General features: G+C 39.6%; 1 protein-coding gene across 1 annotated transcript in view; it reads left to right on the top strand.

Annotated features, from left to right (window-relative positions):
- The window catches only part of LOC136058703 (engulfment and cell motility protein 1-like), a 76,804-nt gene extending 58,501 nt beyond the window's left edge, over window positions 1-18,303 (top strand). The window contains exons 4-7 of the mRNA XM_065752364.1: window positions 4,300-4,407; window positions 7,394-7,476; window positions 12,580-12,657; window positions 16,982-18,303. Coding sequence (XP_065608436.1) covers window positions 4,300-4,407; window positions 7,394-7,476; window positions 12,580-12,657; window positions 16,982-17,182 — 470 coding nt within the window. The 3' untranslated portion in view covers window positions 17,183-18,303. The remainder of the gene's footprint in view (window positions 1-4,299; window positions 4,408-7,393; window positions 7,477-12,579; window positions 12,658-16,981) is intronic.
- Window positions 18,304-18,666: the final 363 nt, after the last annotated feature.

Here is an 18,666-nt window from a genome sequence, read left to right as displayed (position 1 = left end):
GTAGCTGAAAGTTAAGCAGTGTGGTGTGTGTAGTCTCTGCCTTTTGCATTTCAGAGCAGGATTATCATTCAGCAGGGTTTCTCTGTAGTTGAAATTCAGAAATTATTGTCCCAGCAGGATCCTTGCCACTTTCAAAGTACACAGCCTTTGCCTTGCAATGTTTCACAGACAAACTGCAGCACTAACTCCTGTTTTTATTAGGCATTCTTAATCAATAGGAAATGAAATAGTAAAATTTAGTCTGCCCTTCTGGGCATTTTGTGAAGCTCTGCTAATTCCTACTTCGTTGTTTGTGGACATCAGCTGATAGACAACCCTCTTTAGCTTTCTCTTTCCTGTGGTAATTCCTAAAAGAAAAGATGAAGACTAAAGCAAAAGCCTACAAAGATGTTTATAACTCTGAAGGTTATTTTTTTTCAAGTAGAGCTAAGTGGCAGATAAAGGTATTTTATTGATAACAATAGACACTTCTGTATCTGTCATCCAGCATATTTGTAGTGTATGTGACTGGATGCACTCTTGGAAATAAATTCCCCTTTTACCTTTATAAAGATTATAAAGGAATTGCATGCTATTGAAGTGATTTTGCGGTTGAAGACAAGGTTTCTTGGACAGATTTTATTTAGAAGTGAAAGCAAGCCTGATTATACACCATTATACTGAAAACACAAGGCAACATATTTTTAATGTAACCTACAATGAGAAAAACATAAAGCAAAAAAATGAGGCAAAGAGAAGGTTTCCTTCTCATTAGGATAAGTGAAATCCCTCTTATGAACACTGAAACACACTTTGTCTTTTTTTCTGCAAAAGGATACAGCTTCTACTTTGTTCCACACTCTGTAAACCCATAAAAAATAATATCCTCTGAGCATGTGATTTGCTGAGAGGAACTGGTTAACCAAAAATGCCTCCAGCATTGCCATAAGCTAATTAATGGCCAATCATTTGTGAGGCTTGCTGGTTTCTGTCTAACCAGTTAAGACCAGTTAGAGTGACTGTGTCATTGTGGTGAGTATCTGAAAAGGAACACAGCACGTTGAAAGAAAAAGGGTGAGTCCACACATGTATTTAAAATGGACATACAAACACGTATGCTTTTACTGATGTTAAAACATGTTCCTTTTGCTAAATCTGTGAACAGCCTCTATCTGAAAAAAATAAGAAAAAAAAACTTTTTTTTTTTAGTAATCTGGAACATATTCTGGGAGAAAAGGTATACTCTCTGACATTTTTCCATTAATATCTGAGCTATTTCCTCCAGACTCTAACACAGAGCACTTCTGTAATAATCACAGCAATTCTTCACTTGGAGTAGCATTGTTAAGGGCATATGAGTCACTGGCCATTAATGCACTTGGAAACACTGTATGAATGGTCACGCACTCTGTAGCCCATCAGCAAAATGTTCTGTGCTCTACTATTTGGTCACAGTTTTGAATATGACTCTTCCAGCCAAATTTGTAGTTAGTCTTGTTATTAGGTTTTTTTTTTAACCTTGTCTGTAATCTTTAACAATGTGCCACGATGTATTTAACCCACTGACAGCTCTAGCAATTGTTTGAAAATCAAAAAAGGAAAAGAATAGCAGAAAGAATAACTGTTTCCCAAAGAAGAATCCCTAGCGTTTAAATTTGATTGCATCAAAGGTCAGCTACTAGACAGAAAACTCAGTGACAAGATTAATTAATAGTGCCTGAATGTTGTGGTGGAATCACAGGTTGTCTCTTAACACTCCGTGTCATACAACTGCCTTTCCTTCAGGTGTAACAACATCTGGCAATAGCAAGACTTGTATGTCTTAGAAGTGACTTAGGCTGTGGGGCAACTTAATGAGAATGCACCTATGTAAATCTGGCTCTGCTCTGAACAAAGTGCCCTTCACTCTTTCCTGAGCTGGCAGATGCTCTGGCTCCAGCTATACCCAAGCACAGATCTGCCCATTGAGATGGCGGGGTCTGCCCTGTCTTCAAAGCCTCTTGTGCTACTTACAGACTTGTGTTTAAGAGCTCTCTAGGTTTTGACCATTGGTTTTTCGTTGTTTCATAAGCATCACTTTCTGATCATAGTAGAAAAGAGCACAGGGTTGCCTTTTTTCTTCTGCTTACTTTTTAAATTTTCCCTGTTTAGAACATAAATGCTCACCACTTCCCTCTGTTATGTAATTAAGGCTCCTTCACCCTACTTGTCAGTGGGAGCAATTTCGTATAATATTTATTTTGACTGCAGCATTGCTTTATACATACCACTTCCAATAAAACTGTGTTCAGCACCTGCACTGCAGTAGAACGACACTTGTCCCGTTCAAAGCTGTTAACCTGAGGCACCATGCACTTATTAAACTAGAGGTAAAGAGAAGCTCAGATAGCCAAGGCTGAGGTGGCTGCGGAGGCTTCTCGGTGCAGTGAGGCCTGAGCTCTGCTGTTAATGTTCTTATCACCTGGCTCAGCCTGGCTGCAGCTGAGGGATCTTCGTTAGTTCCACGTATAGGTTTTATTTAAGGGTTTTCCCCCTGAAAACCTAGCTGAGGTACAATGGTTCTTAGTGAACCCACAGGAGAATCACACTGGATATGCTTTGAGCTGCAGTCTACAGCTGTTAGTTCTTTAATTAATCTTGGGTTACAAGGAGTTGCTGGAAAAGGCTCCCTACACCTTCAGAGATAGATAGATAGACAGGGTTTGTTCAGATAAAACCACCTTTTCCTAAAAATGAAGTACAAAAATTTTCAGAGCATCTTTCCCCCTTTGTTATTGGAACAAGGGACTGAAATGGGAACAAGGTTACCAGAATGCTCTGACTCTTAGGAGGTTAAGGAAGCAACTCTTTCAAACCCTCAGTAAAAACTGCAGCCCTGTTTGTGCTAAGATGAAAGAAGCTCAATACATATATAATTTTTTTTCAGTTGCAACATTTTGGCTGGGTTATCGACAAAGTAGTGAGACTGTGTTAGGTTTTATTAGTAAAATATGGTAGTTGTAATCTTAGTGTCTGAAATGTGTGTTCTTTTGAATTCTTTTGAGGCTAAAGTGAAAGTTAGACACGAGAACCTTCCTCTACACAACAGCATCTTTTCTTTGGGTAGACAAGAGGGAAGTTGCTCTACCATCAGGTTCAATGGGGGATGTATTTTTAAAGCTTTAGGTTTTGAAATGTTTCTGGTAGAGTTCCCCGTAAAAGATCTGAATCTATAGAAGTTTCACGACATCGACAAATTGGATTTGTGTGTGTTCTTCAGGTGAGAGTCTACTGAATGAGGGCTCCCACCTTCTCATTTTATAAGCTTTGTAAGTGGATTTTCCTCTTGACTCTATGCTGTAATATACTGTTCTGCTTACAGTCCTAGGATGCTTCTATTTCAGCATCTCTTTGTTTATATCACAGTATATTCATCATTATTTTCCTCAAACATTTTTACCCACCATGACAAATAAATTTAAAGAAACATGTGGAAGCCCTCTTCTGCCATTCAAAACTGAATTGCCTTTCTCTGTCTTATGTTGCATTGCATTTAAAATCACTGGCCAAGAGACTTTAAGTGTCCTTTCAAAAAAAGCTGGGTCCATAAAGCCAGCACATTACTAAAGGAGCCAAGGAGTCCTTCCTTTGCTACACTCAGATGAGTGCACATGGGCTGCCTTTGGTTACTGCCCAGATCTAGCAAATAACATTAAGAGAATTTATACCCTGAGAAGCAGGAGACCTAAAATACGTATCTCCTAGCAAGGGCTAAAATGCAGAGAGGAGTGTGATATGTGTACATTCATGGGCACACCAACCGCTGAGTTATCTACAAGACAAGGGAGTTAATGTTTGCTTTTTAAATCTTTGCACATGTTGTTCCTTATTTCTCCATAAATGCATTCTCTAGTCTATAAAAAGCTATGAGTCAAAATTTTCGTGTTATGGGATATTTCAAATCTGTCAGGTTTGGGGTGTCCAAATTTGTCTCAGTTTTCACAAAACATGCAAAACATGAAACATTTGTGGTTACATTGAAGTTAGCCACTTAAGTCTTTTGTCCATGAGTGTATGAAATACCATGTAAAACCAATTGAACTGTTTCTTACTGTTTATCTGAGGAACCAGTGGCTGAATCAAGACAGAAATGGTAGGTGCCAGTTTTGTTCAACCACGTGAAATTGCTGAGCAAAGTCCCTCCCCTACTTTCCATACGTCGCAAACATTTCTTCTGAAGACAAAAGGACAGTCCTTCCCTTAGTGCCTTATTTGTGTACACCGTTGGTAAAGCAGATGAAAACAAGTTACTGACCTCGTTTAATGCATTTATTTTAACAGACAAATTTTGGTATTGCCGACTTTCACCTAATCACAAGGTCTTGCACTATGGAGACTTGGAAGAAAGTCCCCAGGGAGAAGTACCCCATGATTCCCTGCAGGATAAATGTAAGTTATGCACAAGGATTGTGCTACTTTTGCTTCTTTCAAGCTTGTTCCTCTTTTTAACATGTAGTGTTTTAATACAGGGCATTATCAGCAGCTCTTTTATGGAGATAGCAGCATTTCCTCATGCCTTCAAACACTGCTGTCCTAGTTTTGGCAGGCGTACATGAGGACTGAGCTCAGCTTTCCAATGAGCTTGTAAATTTCATTCAATTTGGAAATGTCGTGCATCTCATGGAGAGGGACACAGTTTATTTTCATTCCTTGTCTAACTGCAGATGTCACATTAAAATAGTTTGGCATATTCAGAAGCGCATCCTGTCCATGGAGACAGCTGTTTCTTCTGTTGCAAACAATCTAATGACTGGCTGAAAAATTAGAGGTTTTTTTGGGAGGCAGGCAGAGGTCTTTTTCATTATCATAGCAAGTGGGCTTAAAAACATGTTGCTTTGAACGCTGTTAAAAGGATTCCACATTACTTTGTTGGGAGGGAAGATGCCTTTGTGACACCCTCTACCAGGAGATTTCTTGGGATGTTTTGTAGGCACTAAAGTCATTTTGGAGTCCTTCAGAAAATGATGCTCTCTAGAAAATTTATCCTTTGTCCTTTAACATAACTTGTAGAGGTTTAACCTGGAGTTCTGGGAAAATATTTTTGATGACTGAGATAATGACTTGTGTAGTTTCATCACCAGAAAATGATAACAAAAATCTAAGTATTAAATAAGGAATCATTGCTTTTTGTTCCTTTCTGAACTGCCATCAGTAATAAATGCCATTCTTGTCATTACCAAATCAGACAAGCTTGCACAAGAATTCAGGTTGGTTGTTCCATTTCTGCCCTGGAATAACAGAAAGAATAATTTTTGTAGATGTTAGAAGTTTCTTCAGCCTGAAAATGGAGAAAGAAGAAAATCAGTGATTTAAACTTTTCTTTATATTAGTAAAACAAAGACTTGTTTCTGTTTTCTGATCCCTAACCTATCTGCAGGCAGTACCTTTTAAAATGTCTAAGTTCTCCCAGACTCGGGCTGTGAGAGAAAGAAGAACCTGTCTGATGTTGAAGCCCTGGCATTTCATAGTCACAGTTACTTCTTTTCAATACCTTCAGGATGCCTCAGGCTCTTACTGCGGTCCTGGCAGAATGTAGGACAGGGTCTCATATTGCTGCATTGGCGCTGCAAGATGCTATTTTACTGGGCAAGGCTTAGAGAAATAGCTCTTGAAAGTTACAGTAGTGTCAGAACGACAGAAAAAGAGTGAAGGTCACACTTGAATTGCAGGCACAGTTACTAGACCAGCAGTTCTCAGATTTGTTTGCTCTGAGCATATTTCCACGGTGAAAACCCCAACCCTGACTGCAGGCTTCACTTTACATTTGCGTTTCCTGCAGGCTCTTGAGCCTGTATGGGAATGCCATGATCACAATGGGACAGCAGATCTAAAGACTGTAAAGGATGTAAGATTTATCATTGCGCTCCCCACACTGGAGTTTGATAAAAGAGAGTTGGAAATATTACAAGATGTAAGATTATAAAGCATCATTATTATTCTAAGCATGTCAAACCAATCTGGCTTGAGAATTTTGCAGAACATTTTCCAAAAATACTCAGGTGTTCTTTTCATACACTTGTATTGAATTTTGGATTGTTAAGGTCTGAATATGATGTTTAACATTGTCCTCCATGTACAGAATACAACGGCTTCCATCTCTGGGGAAGGATATGCCTTTAGACCTTCTAATTCTTCTCACTTTTCCTGATTATTTTAGGTTGTTAAGAGTTGTGAACAGGTCAATAGATGAAAGAAAATAGATGAGAAACTGGAGGGCTGAGAGAAATAATGCTTTTTTGTGTACCACTTGCCAAGCTTGAATAACTTGTGTCTATTTCCAAAAATAAATATGTTTTTTTCTTAGAACTTTTTATTTCTGTGAATATCATCTCTCTCTTCAGGCTGGCTGGGTTAAACAAACTGCAGATTCCATCTGGGACAGGGAACAGCTGCCCTCTTTTTCAGGGCTTTATGTGTTGTGAGCATGCCACATCTGTGCTTACAGCCTCCAGCATTTTGTAGTCAGCTTCTGATATCACTTCAAGTTTTTCAGGCTTTATTTTGCTGTTCTATATATATGATGCTTTTCTGAGTCGTAGTGGTAATGGATAATTTATGGATTGTAGAAACTTTCTGTCACTCACTGACCGTATTGTATTGTGGAGTGTATAGATTTTCCATAATGTAATCATGATTGGAAAATTGAATTTCACTTGAAGCTTTGGGAAATATGTTTTAGTGACCTCACTAGGTTTACTCCATGAATGTGTTTGGGTGACAACAGCTTCCAAAACTTTTTCCTATTTTTTTTTCAATGATTTCTGTTCTTTCTTTTTAAAGCAATTGGAATGGGTTATTACAAGCCTTGGTTGGTCTTCATTCCTGTTAATACTTGAAGCAACTAAAATACTGATGGCATTTAGATAAATAAGTACGTATTTGAAAAACACATGTAGGCATTAGCAGAGGGACAGCAGCATCGAGTGAGATCGAGGGTCCAGTTCACACAGCATCCTCTGTTTAGCAGAGCCTTTACCCAGAGGCCCTGGGGAGAGCAACAAGAGGACAGGCAGGCATATTACATTAGTAAGAGAGAAATCAGTATATGTTGTTAAGGTATACAAATACACAGAAAACCTGTCCAGATACAGGTACATATGAAATGCTCTTTCCCAAGGTACCCTCAACAGGCAAGAAAAGGCTCAGCTTTTTATCCACATGCTTGAAATCATGTCAAAAAAGTTGTTATTGCTTCTTCTGGTTGTTTTCTTAGTTTTCATTCTTAGAACAGGCTGGAAATGGCAAACGGTGACAATTTTAACACATTAGTCTTGGTTCTTTTTAGAATCTGTGGCTTTTACACATCTTGGTTATAACTCATTTTCTGGTTTTGTTTGTTTTTGTTGTTGCTTCTTGGATTTTTGCTTTAATGCAGTGCCAGTGGCAGATATAAAAGCCGTTGTGACTGGGAAAGACTGCCCTCACATGAAGGAGAAAGGAGCTCTTAAACAAAACAAGGTATGGCTTTCAAATTCATAAACATGCACACCCCAAAGAAAACAAGACTCGTCAACTCAACCTTCCCTGAAGTAATGGATACCTTCCATTCCAACCTGGCACCTTTCTGTGTACGCACATGTGCTTTGTTTTCACCTCAGACTATTTGAGTTAAATAATTAGGACAACCTACTCTCCTTTTCTCAGATTTCCTGACAGATGTTCATTGTGATATGCCCAGAGCGCATTAGAATAGACTTTGGCAGTGATGTCTTCCACTTTTAAAGCAAAGCAGTTTTGACCACTGCTACAGAGCACAGCAGTAATGGCTTTTGATACCTACTCTTCTATTGCCTCTGATAAACTGGTTTGTTCCAGCTGTATTCTCTGATGAGTTCACATTCATTGAACACCAGCACATGCCAGTATTCCAATTAATGTCCAGCTGGTGATAACTTCAGGTCCATCAGGTAGAAAAATAACTGCCAACAAAACGATGTAAGTTGGGTGCTAGGCAATTAATGAGGCGTATAAGGATGTATTCAGCAGTGCATTTGGGAAAAAAATTAGCAGACAGTGGTCAGCCTAAATTAGATTTATGCTACTCTATCAGAATTTCAAATTGAGCTGACGCTAAGACTCAAGATGTTCAGTGCCAGGATATTGCACAGTTTTTGTTAGTAAGCATTGCCACCACAGTAAAAAGAAATTGAGTTACTCGCAAACCCTGACACCCTTGGAGGTGAAGGTCTTCATCACATATTGAATTACATATATTCATGAAGTTTCAGTCAGGTTTAACTGTCTGACTTTGCAAGAAGGAGTCAGATCCCAATGATGTTCAGTCTGACCTAGAACCACATCATGAGCTCTGGAAGCTGGATCAGAATTTCAAGTACCTGCAAGTAAGGAAGTTTGGAACCAACAAGAGATTTTTAAGGACAGAATTGTAAAGTTAAGAGTCCCTGCTTCAATACTTAAAAGCAAAGTGTGTGCATTTAGTGATCAAATAAATACTGGAGAGAAGTTTTGAGGAAAGATATAGAAAATGAAAAGGCGCTGTCAAAACTATGTCACACAGTCATAGAATCATCAGGGTTGGGAAAGACCTACAAGATCATCCAGTCCAACCATCCACCTGTCAGTCATTGCAGCTTCGTTACTGACTTTTCTTACCTTACCTATCAATGGAGATAGATAAACAGAGTATCTCAATTATTCTGTTTCTCGCACATGCAAAGTGGTTTAAATTTATTAGGATATGGTAATCTCTTTTCAGCACTGAGTGAGAAATGAAAAAAGTCATGCCATGTGAGAAATAAAATCCCAAGGATATCTTTCCATGTTGATTTTCTGAATCAGAGCAATAGCCACACACATGTACACAAATAGATTACATAGAACTCCTACCTCAATTTACAGCTGAACCATCAACAGTATTTGGCTGGGACGTTTCTATGATGCACATAAAGTATTTTTAGTGTTTTCTTGTATTCGCACTCATACATCCTTACAAAATGGAAAGGTAGGAGCAATGAAAGCAGTGGGTGGCAGTGATGGAAATTTGTCATCTTTATGGAGCAGAAATGCCTCAATAGAATTTAATGCTAAATAGTAATGCTGCAATCAGTTTGTCCTCAGTGGTCAGCTTTGCTCCATTTCCTCAGTAAAATTGCTTTGAATTAGTGTAAAACTCTGAGGATGTGAAGATCAGGAGATAATAGTTAGCATAGCTCCATCCACAGCTGGAGTATTCAGTTTCTGATCCAAACAACAATGATAATTTTGTTTTCTACTATTTCTGATTGTTTGTTTTGTTTTGGTTTTGCTTGGTTGTTTATTTTATTTTCCCTTGGGAATCACAGTATTTGGGAGTTCATTTGTCTTCCCAAACAAAAGTGCACAATACTGCAACAACTTAATATTGCAACATCATATAGGAATAATACACCATTATTTTCTGAGTACCAAACAGTGGACAGTGAGATGAAGAGGAGAAAGGCAAGTGTAGAATGCATTTGGCTGACTTTAGGGTATTAAATCTTTCACTTCCCAAATTTTCATAATTGGTGATACATTTTTTAAAGAGGACTTTCTGACCAGTGCTTTCTTTTTGTGTGTACTGTATGTGTGTGTAGGTATGTATAAGGTGGATATATATATGCATATCAACCACTATAATGTTCATCCATTGGCTGAAAAGAAAATTGAATGGCAGAAAGCCACTGCTCTGAGCATAGTTGGAATTGGCAGAGTGTCCATAGCAAAGGCTTCAGCATCTCATAATTTGCTGGCACGTGGCTGTTATTCTTCCAGTGGGACCATTTAGAAATAAATAAGAGAGAGACTGAGTTGGAATTTGCATGCTCATGAAGCTGGAACAACTTGATAGAATTGTTATTCATCTTACCTGTGTTTTTAAACCATATTTAAAGTCCTCTTTTCTAACTCTTGAGTAATATTAATGAATTTCAAGGAAATTAAATGTTCTACATTTTGCAGCATTCAAAGCAAAGCATAAGGGAATAATTTGGGTAAAATATTGCTGTGTATTTGTTATTCTATCTGCCTGTATTTGCTGATGCAGTAGTCTTCAGGCTTGGTGCCCATGTAGTCTGCAGAAATGCTTCTTCTCACTTCCCTGTACTCCTGCAGCTCCCCTTTTATTTCATGTTTGTTGAATAAGTGCCCTGTCACAGCGTGTATATACAGTCCTCTGAGATCTGGCAAGTAAACTTAATGTGGCTGTTGTCTCAGCCTTCGCAAAGATACCAGCGTTGGTGACAGTAGAAAGAGGTCATTCCAGCTGCATGGGATCACTCAACCACAGACACTTTAAATATCTGTGTATCTAAATGGCATTTATCCAGATGGCCCAGATAGCATGAGATAGCATAGTTCCCCCTTATGAGCACCTAGGGAAGGGCAGGTGTCTGAAATGTGCAAGAAGGCAAGGAGTTAGGAGTGTCAAGGTACTGAGTTCAGCAGGTTGAAGAGCGAAGTAAAGCAAAACAAAGAAGGAACAGATTAGAAGGAATGGGAGAGAGCTGAAATCAGAGAGCATCAGAAAGTGGTGGAAAAATCTGGAGTTGAAGATGCCTTTGAGAAATGTTGAGAAGTAGAACAGAAAATTAGAAAGAAAATCACAGATGGCTGGTGGAGACGACTGGTCTTCCTCCAGGAAGTGCTGAATCCTCAAAATCACCTGTCCTTGATAGGAACAGACCAAAACCAGGTGGGTGTCTGACAAGTCAGCCAGACCAACTAACTGAGACCTCCATCAGTGTGGAAGACCAGATGGCAACTCCAGCCTTAGCCTTCCATTTTTCTTGATGTTTTGCTGTGCATGGGGTAACAGAGATGCTGGAGCCTGGGAGCTGTAATTCCTGAGCCAGTAGTCTCTGGGGCAGCCAACAAAGAGGCCAAACTGAAGCCAGGGCTGCCAAACTTTCACTTTACACATAAAAAGAAGCTTGATGCCTTAAATCTAGGCCCTTCTGTTTACGTGCTTAGGAGTGACCAAATCTATGTCTTTCTTTCATGTTCCTCTCTCAGACAGGGCTTTTCTCTCCTTTTCCTTTTTTGTGGATGAATACAATCTTCAATCCCTTGAAATTCTCCAAGGGACAAATAATCAGAAACCAGGCCAGCAGAATTGTTGACTTTCATAAAATTCAGGAACATCATAGGAGAGCAGTACAAGCCCTTTTTTCAGTGATACCTTTCATTTTCACAACCTCAGCTGCATGACTTGGCATGTTCTGATGTCAGTAATTTTTAACACTGTGAGGAGATAATGCCGGGTTTGTGTGGGCAGCAGTAATTTGTTTCCTTAATGAGAGATATCACTCTTAATAAGGTGTGGCTTAGAGACACACCTAACACACAGAAAGGCTATGTGAGCCATGAGCGATTTATTTGCTTAGCACACCAGCAGTAGTTGTAGCTTCAGCTCTCTTGGGGATTTAGCACAGACTTGTCTCCTGTGGCTTGGCAATACTGCAAATTGGACCTAATAACTATACTCAGGGAAATCAGCAGCATTCCCCGTGAGATCCTGATCTCTGATCAGACAAGATTATCCTTAATGATTGCAAGTTTCTGTGGTTCAGACTCTGCTGTTAATCACACAAATTCAAAAATAAAGTAACCCTTATTGAAACCCAAGGATCTGTACACATGTTGGAGCACAGGAGGTGAAGGTGGGAATCTAGACCAACACACATGTTGCAGATCCTGCAGTCAGCTCCTATTCTAAAACTTAGTGTAGCAAATTTAATAAGCAGTGCTATTATTGCTGCTGGCAGTGTAGGGCCTGTTGTCAGGTGAGAATCAGCTGATGATCAGCTTTATGAGGCTCAGGAAGCCAAGAGGAAAAAAAAACAGGACTTATGATACAGATCAAAGTAGTTCTGAGTCAGCACTCTCCCATTGTAGGCTGGTCTTTTTTTCCACAGAGTTGTTATTTACATATCAGCTAGCTTACAGGTTGGGAAATTGTTGTAGCAGTGCTTACAGTGACGTGTGCGGTAACCATGATAACATCCTTATGTGCTCACTGTTGGCCAGTGAAAGTTCATTATTTATTCACATTGATTGGGTTTCCCTATAGGATCCCAGCTTCAGGTGCCCTTAAGGGAAGACTGGTGCTTAATGAATTCACCTTGTCACCTTTGAAGTTACAGCTTCAGTTCTGAGGAGGAAAAAGTTGATGGTTTGTCCTCTCCCAAGATTCAATAGGGTCCTTACAACTAAGTCAGCCAGATAGTTCACTTTGCACCTGCTGATTCTGGTTCAGGTACAGACTAAATGACAGAAATCTTATGGGAATTAGTGATTACACAGATTTCCAAGCGCATTTTTATGGGTTATGCTGATTTTAGTCTTCACAGAGTGAGCAATATTCAGCAGTGGGTTAATTTTACCTGAAGCATCTGTGTTGGGTTTCTTGCTGTGCCAATGTCTTGCAGTGGTCTGCTACTGCTGTGGCTTTGGCTGGACCAGGGGAGTGTCATAGCTTATTTTCCCATTTGTTTATGTGAATAAGGGCTAGGAAAGAAAGTAAGACCTACACGTATGAATGCCTCTTTTGGAACATTAACACGTTTCTTTGTCTTGTTTCAGGAAGTGCTAGAGCTTGCGTTCTCTATATTGTATGACTCAAGTGGTCAGTTGAATTTCATTGCTCCAGACAAGCATGAGGTGAGTCAATCTCAGAGCACAAAAACTTCTTTGAAGCCCTCTCAGCTCCTCAGTTTTTTAAGAATTCAAGATGGTCACCCTATCACAGAGTACATATCCATCTGAACGTATGTCATGTTCCACAGCAAACTGAAAGCAGAGAGATTAGTACAGGACCAAGACGTGCAGTTTTCATGCATACTGTGAACTGTGTGTTTTGCATTTGTGTGCCACAGAGCACCACGGGGGACAAAATCCAGGACAGTATTTCTAAGACCTACTGAAATGCAAACTATAAGTAAGGGAAAGAAGAGAGCTTGGGAAAATTTCGCAGTTCCACAGACCTTGCTCACCATTTCCTAGTGCAGTAATGATTTTTCTTTGTCTGGTCTGTTAGACACTGAAATACTTTGCTATTTATTCAGTGTTGTGAACTTTAATTCAACATCAATGATCTGTACAGCCAAACTGTTTATGAATCACTGCTGTTCTCAGCTCATCTTGACCATGCCTGTATAATCGAGGGAGGTTACACAAACACTGGGGCTCAGTTTCATGTGTTCTCCAGAACAGCATATTCCCTTTTTCTTAGTTTCATGCTTCTTGAAATGATTGATGACAGGCAATTATAGAAAGTCCTTTCTCTTGCATCTCCATCAGTGGATACAAGAGGGGCTTGCAGTTGGTCTCACTTTTGTATAAAGACAGTGGGAAAAACAACAGTAAGGTGTGGGGACGGTCTCTTCCCTGCTTCTTTCTCTTACTTGATAACAAAAGAAGATTGGCAGCATCATTGTCTTTTGGGAGGTGATAGAACTTATTTATGTAATTATGTGGAAGCATCACAAGTGATTCTCACAAAGAACGTGGAATTTCCAAGTAAAAATTTAGCTGAGAAATACTGCTGGTAAATTTTCATCCATGAGCAGCAGGATCCCAGGTATAATGTGCCATCGGAGCTGTTGGTCCAAACCAAATGTGATTGTCTTCATCTACTGAACTGGACATATGTTAGGTGCTTTCTGATATGAACTCTCCAGAAATTGAATTCTGGTCTGTTTCAGCTCATAAAAGCAAATAGTCATGAAAATTAACAGATTTTTCAGCTACTTCTGTTGCAAATATAGCCTAAGGGTGCAAATGTATTTCAATGGTCTGAATGTTCAAAAGCTGCTACTGCACCACACTGACTGATAGTAGCATTGAGATGCACTAGAGATTGTGTTAAAAACACCTAAATTATCTTTATATGTCTTTTTGATCTTACGCAGCTTCTTTGAAACAAAAATAATATGCTCAAAAAAGGGGCCAGAGGCAACAATCTCTGCTGCTACTTGATAGTTCCCACATAAACATTTTCAAAAGGGCATCTCCCTTCTTCTGTACTTTTTCATGGATTACAGAGGAGCAAGTTATGGTTTGAGTGAATAGTACAAGTGTACAGAGGTAGCACCCATAAGCAAAGGCAACCTCATGGTTCTTCATCAAAGTAACTGAGGTCCCTGTTGATAAAAATGCTGATTTAGCAATATTGTCACCTAGTGACATTTCATAGGTGGCACCTCAAGATTTGGATAGCTTTGTGTAAAGTGCCACAAATGACGTTAGTGCCTGAGAATTTTTAGGTCAGATTTAGAGAACTTTTTTCAGCAATCCTTGTGACTAGAGAGAGGTTTGAACATGGGAATCTAGCGTGTCCTAAAAGCAACTGGGATGATAGGATAATCCAAGCTGTAAGGGACTTTGGTAGGTCCTCAGTTTAACCTCTTGCTCAAAGCAGGTCAGCAGTGAACTCAGACCAGATTGCTTGGGGCTGTCCAGATGGATCTGAAAAACCTTCAGAGATGGAGCCTGTGCAATCTTGTGCGTTGTCTGGCTCCACTGCTTGATTCCTAAGGTATTTTTTAATAAGGTCTCATTACAGAGCCAATGTCATTGAGATTTGGACCTCTTTCTTGCACTCTTAAGTATGGCAATAGCCTTAGCCATCTGTTGGAGCTTACTGCTAGCCAGAGGATTCAGCACTGAGAGATCACTTTATCATATTTGTTTTTCATTTGAATACTAATAACTGGTTTCAACTACATAGCAAAAAGATGGATTAATCTTATTCTTGATTTTTGACAGAGAAACTGATGAAGTATGCTATAATTAGGTTTCACTGGAATTTTATGAAAATGAATCTGTAGTAAATTAATTTTTCAGTGTTTCTTATTCTGTTTTGAATATTAAAAAAGAAAAAAGCAATTGAATGAATGCCTCTGTTTTTCTACCTTCTCATTAGGATCTCTCTCTGCTCAAAATGTGCAGTTTAATTAGAGGCACTTGCCAATATGGAGATTAGAGAGGAATCCCCTTTTCCAGGCCATTGCACTCATTTGAATTCTGGCCAGAACTTGGTTTCTGTGGGCCCTGAATGAGTTATATCTGGAAGAGAAGAGAATCACAATTCTGCTTTCTGGATCACTGGTATTCTTCCCCAGAGAAAGTCCTGGTCATACTCACTGAGTAAGTGATGGACGATTTACGTCAGGTGCTGCATCTGTTGAATGGATGCTCTGCACTTCTGTAACTTGAGCAAAGCCCTTTGCCTTTCCGTTCCTTTCCTGAAAGTGAATGCTAGGAAATTTTTCCCAAAGGAAGATTTCAAGTTGGTCCTTAAAAAATAATGTAGTATGTTTTAAAATGATTACAGGTCAAGGGTAGCTTTTTTTTCTTTTGATATTCTGTATACTCTCCACAGTAGTTGCATGCTTTAGAAGTCTTCAGTGGCACACTTTGAGAGCTTAGAGTAAGTAGGCAAACTGTTTCCTTGGTACTTGTTAGCAGGACAGCCTGAACCCTCGTGTCTCCTCTACGTAGCTGAGCTGAACCTTCAAGTCTCTTTTGTATAGTTAATCATATTAAAACTGCAGCTTGGCTTACCAACACCCTGGGTGAAATTTTAGCTCTGCTGCTCTTGTGTTACTGACTTAAATGGGTTGTATTTCACTTTGGATGTTGAAGTGTGTTAACTGTCCTATTTGAAAAACATGCCATTTTCTGGATGAAGACATACCCCAAGAGGGGGTTTTCTCTCCATCTTTCTTTAAAATAATCTTCATTTCTGCTGTAGGATGAAGTCAACCGTGGCTATCTTTAGATTTGCCAATATCATGTAGCAAATGGTCAGCTAAATTTAAAATCCATTTTTGGCATGAAATCTAGCAGAAGTATTTGTAAGATAAAAATGTAGTTACGGTTGATTTAGTTTTCTCCTGCAAACTGGGACACAAGTTCATGATTGAACTCTTTATTTTTAGATGATAGCATCTGAGTACTTCTGTTCATGGTTGAATAAATGGCCTATAGTAATAAATGAAAGAGACTTATTTTGATATTAGTTGACTGTACATCACCGATCACCCACGGGTTTGTTACATATTTAAAATGGTTATTCAGCCAGTGTTTGTCTCAGGCTGTCGGCCATTGAGAAAGGTAGCATCTCCTATTAGGAAAAAGCTAACAATAAAGAGGGGGTTTTAGAGGCCAGTTGAGCATTTGCAGCATTTAGCATTAAACCAGGTAGCCTGGCATATTATTTTCATGAAGGACACAGCATTGACTAGCATTGCAGTTTTCACAGAGGTAAAGTACGCACAGATATGTCAATGTGAGCATATCTCTGCACGGGTCAATTGATATCACCTTGTTATGGTTTATTTTGCTGTAGATTAGGTAGTTTATAGAGGATATCTTACAGAAAGAGTAAAGGGGGATTTGAGCTGGAACTCAGCTAACTTCATTGAATAATAGAATAGCTCAGGCAAGAGGGGACCTTAAAGACCATTTAGTTCCAATTCCCAATAACCCTGCCTTGGGCAGGGCTGCCACCCACTAGTTTTGTTTGTCCAGGGCTCCATCTGACCTGATCTTGAGTGCCTTGATGGATGGGTTGTCCACAGTTTAGTTGTGCTGGAAACAGAAGTTTGATGTAAAAGAATTGTGCTTGTAAGTACTGGGGAAAAGGAGGAGGAGCCATCTCCAAATGTTTCTTGTCCTAGCTGAAGCATCATTCTTTCTTACTTAACTTTTGAGAAGTATTCTACAAGAAATTTGGAGCAAACATCCAACTGTTAAACCATGTAGAGATTGTCATCTCTTCCCAGTTCTAGGACATTCTTTATTCCTGAGAAGCTTATTGGAACATGCCTTCTTCACAGTGTGAGGTAGTAAAATGAATCAACCTCATTTTAGGTTGCTTTGTAAGTCATGAGGCAGCAATAACTGACAAAGACCAAACCAGACAATCAGTCTGTATGCAGAGAGTCTATTAACGACAGTTTTTTCTCTTTTCCCTGTGCAGTACTGTGTATGGACCGATGGGCTGAATGCCCTCCTTGGGAAAGACATGTTGAGTGATTTGACGCGGAACGACTTAGATACACTGCTCAGCATGGAGATAAAGCTACGCCTCCTTGACTTGGAAAATATACAGATCCCAGATGCTCCTCCACCTATCCCAAAGGAGCCCAGCAACTATGACTTTGTTTATGACTGTAACTGAGGCTGCCACTGAAACTTGCTTTGAAACTGGAAATATTATAACTGGAGAGATATTAAAAAAGAAGAGTGAGAAAAAACAGAAACCCACTTGTGCACCTTGGATTTTGGCTTCGGGGAGGGATGTAGAAACACTCGCGTTCTTCCCCAACCCTGCATCCTTTCCTTCCCCATTCCCATCTTCCCCATTGCTCATCCAAATCCACATTGCTTTAATTAACTTCTAATCGCAGGCCATTGGCCTTGCTTAAGGCAGAGACTGCCACTAAGAAGCACCCTCTCGAGGACTTTTTTTACATTTTTAATACTGGAATAGACATTCTTAACTAAAGGACGACGCTACCAAACCACATGCCTCTGGCACCCACTTGTCAGAGCAGAGGCTCTAACTGGAAAGAGGAGGGAAGTAGGGAGAAGAAGCAGCTACTGTAAGCAGAAGATTTCCCCAGATACTCCCAAGAGTTTGCTCACAACTGAATCCAATGCAATGACGAAAAAAAATAATAAGTTAACTGCTTCCCTGTGCTTGCACTGTTCATCGCTGTCATAGTTCTTTCCACTGTCATCTCAGCTCTTGTCACTGGCCTTCACCCAACTGATCAACTCTCAGAATGGAAAGTCTGCAGGTTTTTGCTGTACCATATGCTGTGATGCCGCAACAGCTTTTAACTTCTTTTCCTCCCAGCTCTCAAATAGCCCTACACTAGCAGCCCACTAGCACAAACTGTTTATGATGCCACTAGTGTGCCCTGTCCCTGTAGCATTCCCTAAGCCTCAACTGCCTCTAAAATTGGCTTGTTGCTACTCAGAGTGATTTTTATTTTCTTGGTCCAAAGTTCAACAGTAATTTCCACAAGTTAATTACAACTACCAGACATTTAGGTTTACATTGTTGTCATTGCTACAGTGTTATGAATTTGCAAGGGATTTTCTTTTGTACGGGTTCTGATTTTTTTATTTTATTTTATTTTGCCAGACAAATATATTTAATGAAAACTAATTTCATTGTGAGTACTTTTGGGGAACAATATTTTTACTTAATTTCCATTTGGAACACTTGCCCTGAGGGGAAAAACCAATATTCCCTTCAACTTTGCTGTTGAATAAAATTCTGAGTTGTGATGATTCTTGGAACTCTTGTTTTTCTTCTGAAATTGTCTTCTATATGGTTCCTAGTGGTTTTCAAGTGTTTGGTACAAAGAGGAGAGGGAAAGGCCGACCTTTCTCATCTGCACCTGATTTTATTTACTGTTTGCTTATGGTGACGAGAATGAGGTGAGTCCAGAGATACTCATTTGCCACAGGTACAGAGCCTTCCTGGGGCAAGGAGCCTTTCAGAGATCTGAAATCAAACGCTCATGTGCTTACGATCAGTTGAAGGCTGCAGCTTTAATGTGTTTGCTGGAGTTCCTCTACTTCCATTTTCTCTGCAGAGTGTTTCTTGTTGTAAAGGACTGGTGGTGGTGAGGAAGTCTGGGCTTTGTAGGA

Source organism: Cyrtonyx montezumae, unplaced genomic scaffold, assembly GCF_038088225.1.
Source record: "Cyrtonyx montezumae isolate F1298 unplaced genomic scaffold, pur_monq_1.0 scaffold_8, whole genome shotgun sequence".
NCBI classification, from domain to species: domain Eukaryota; kingdom Metazoa; phylum Chordata; class Aves; order Galliformes; family Odontophoridae; genus Cyrtonyx; species Cyrtonyx montezumae.
This window is presented reverse-complemented; position numbering and strand designations above follow the sequence as displayed.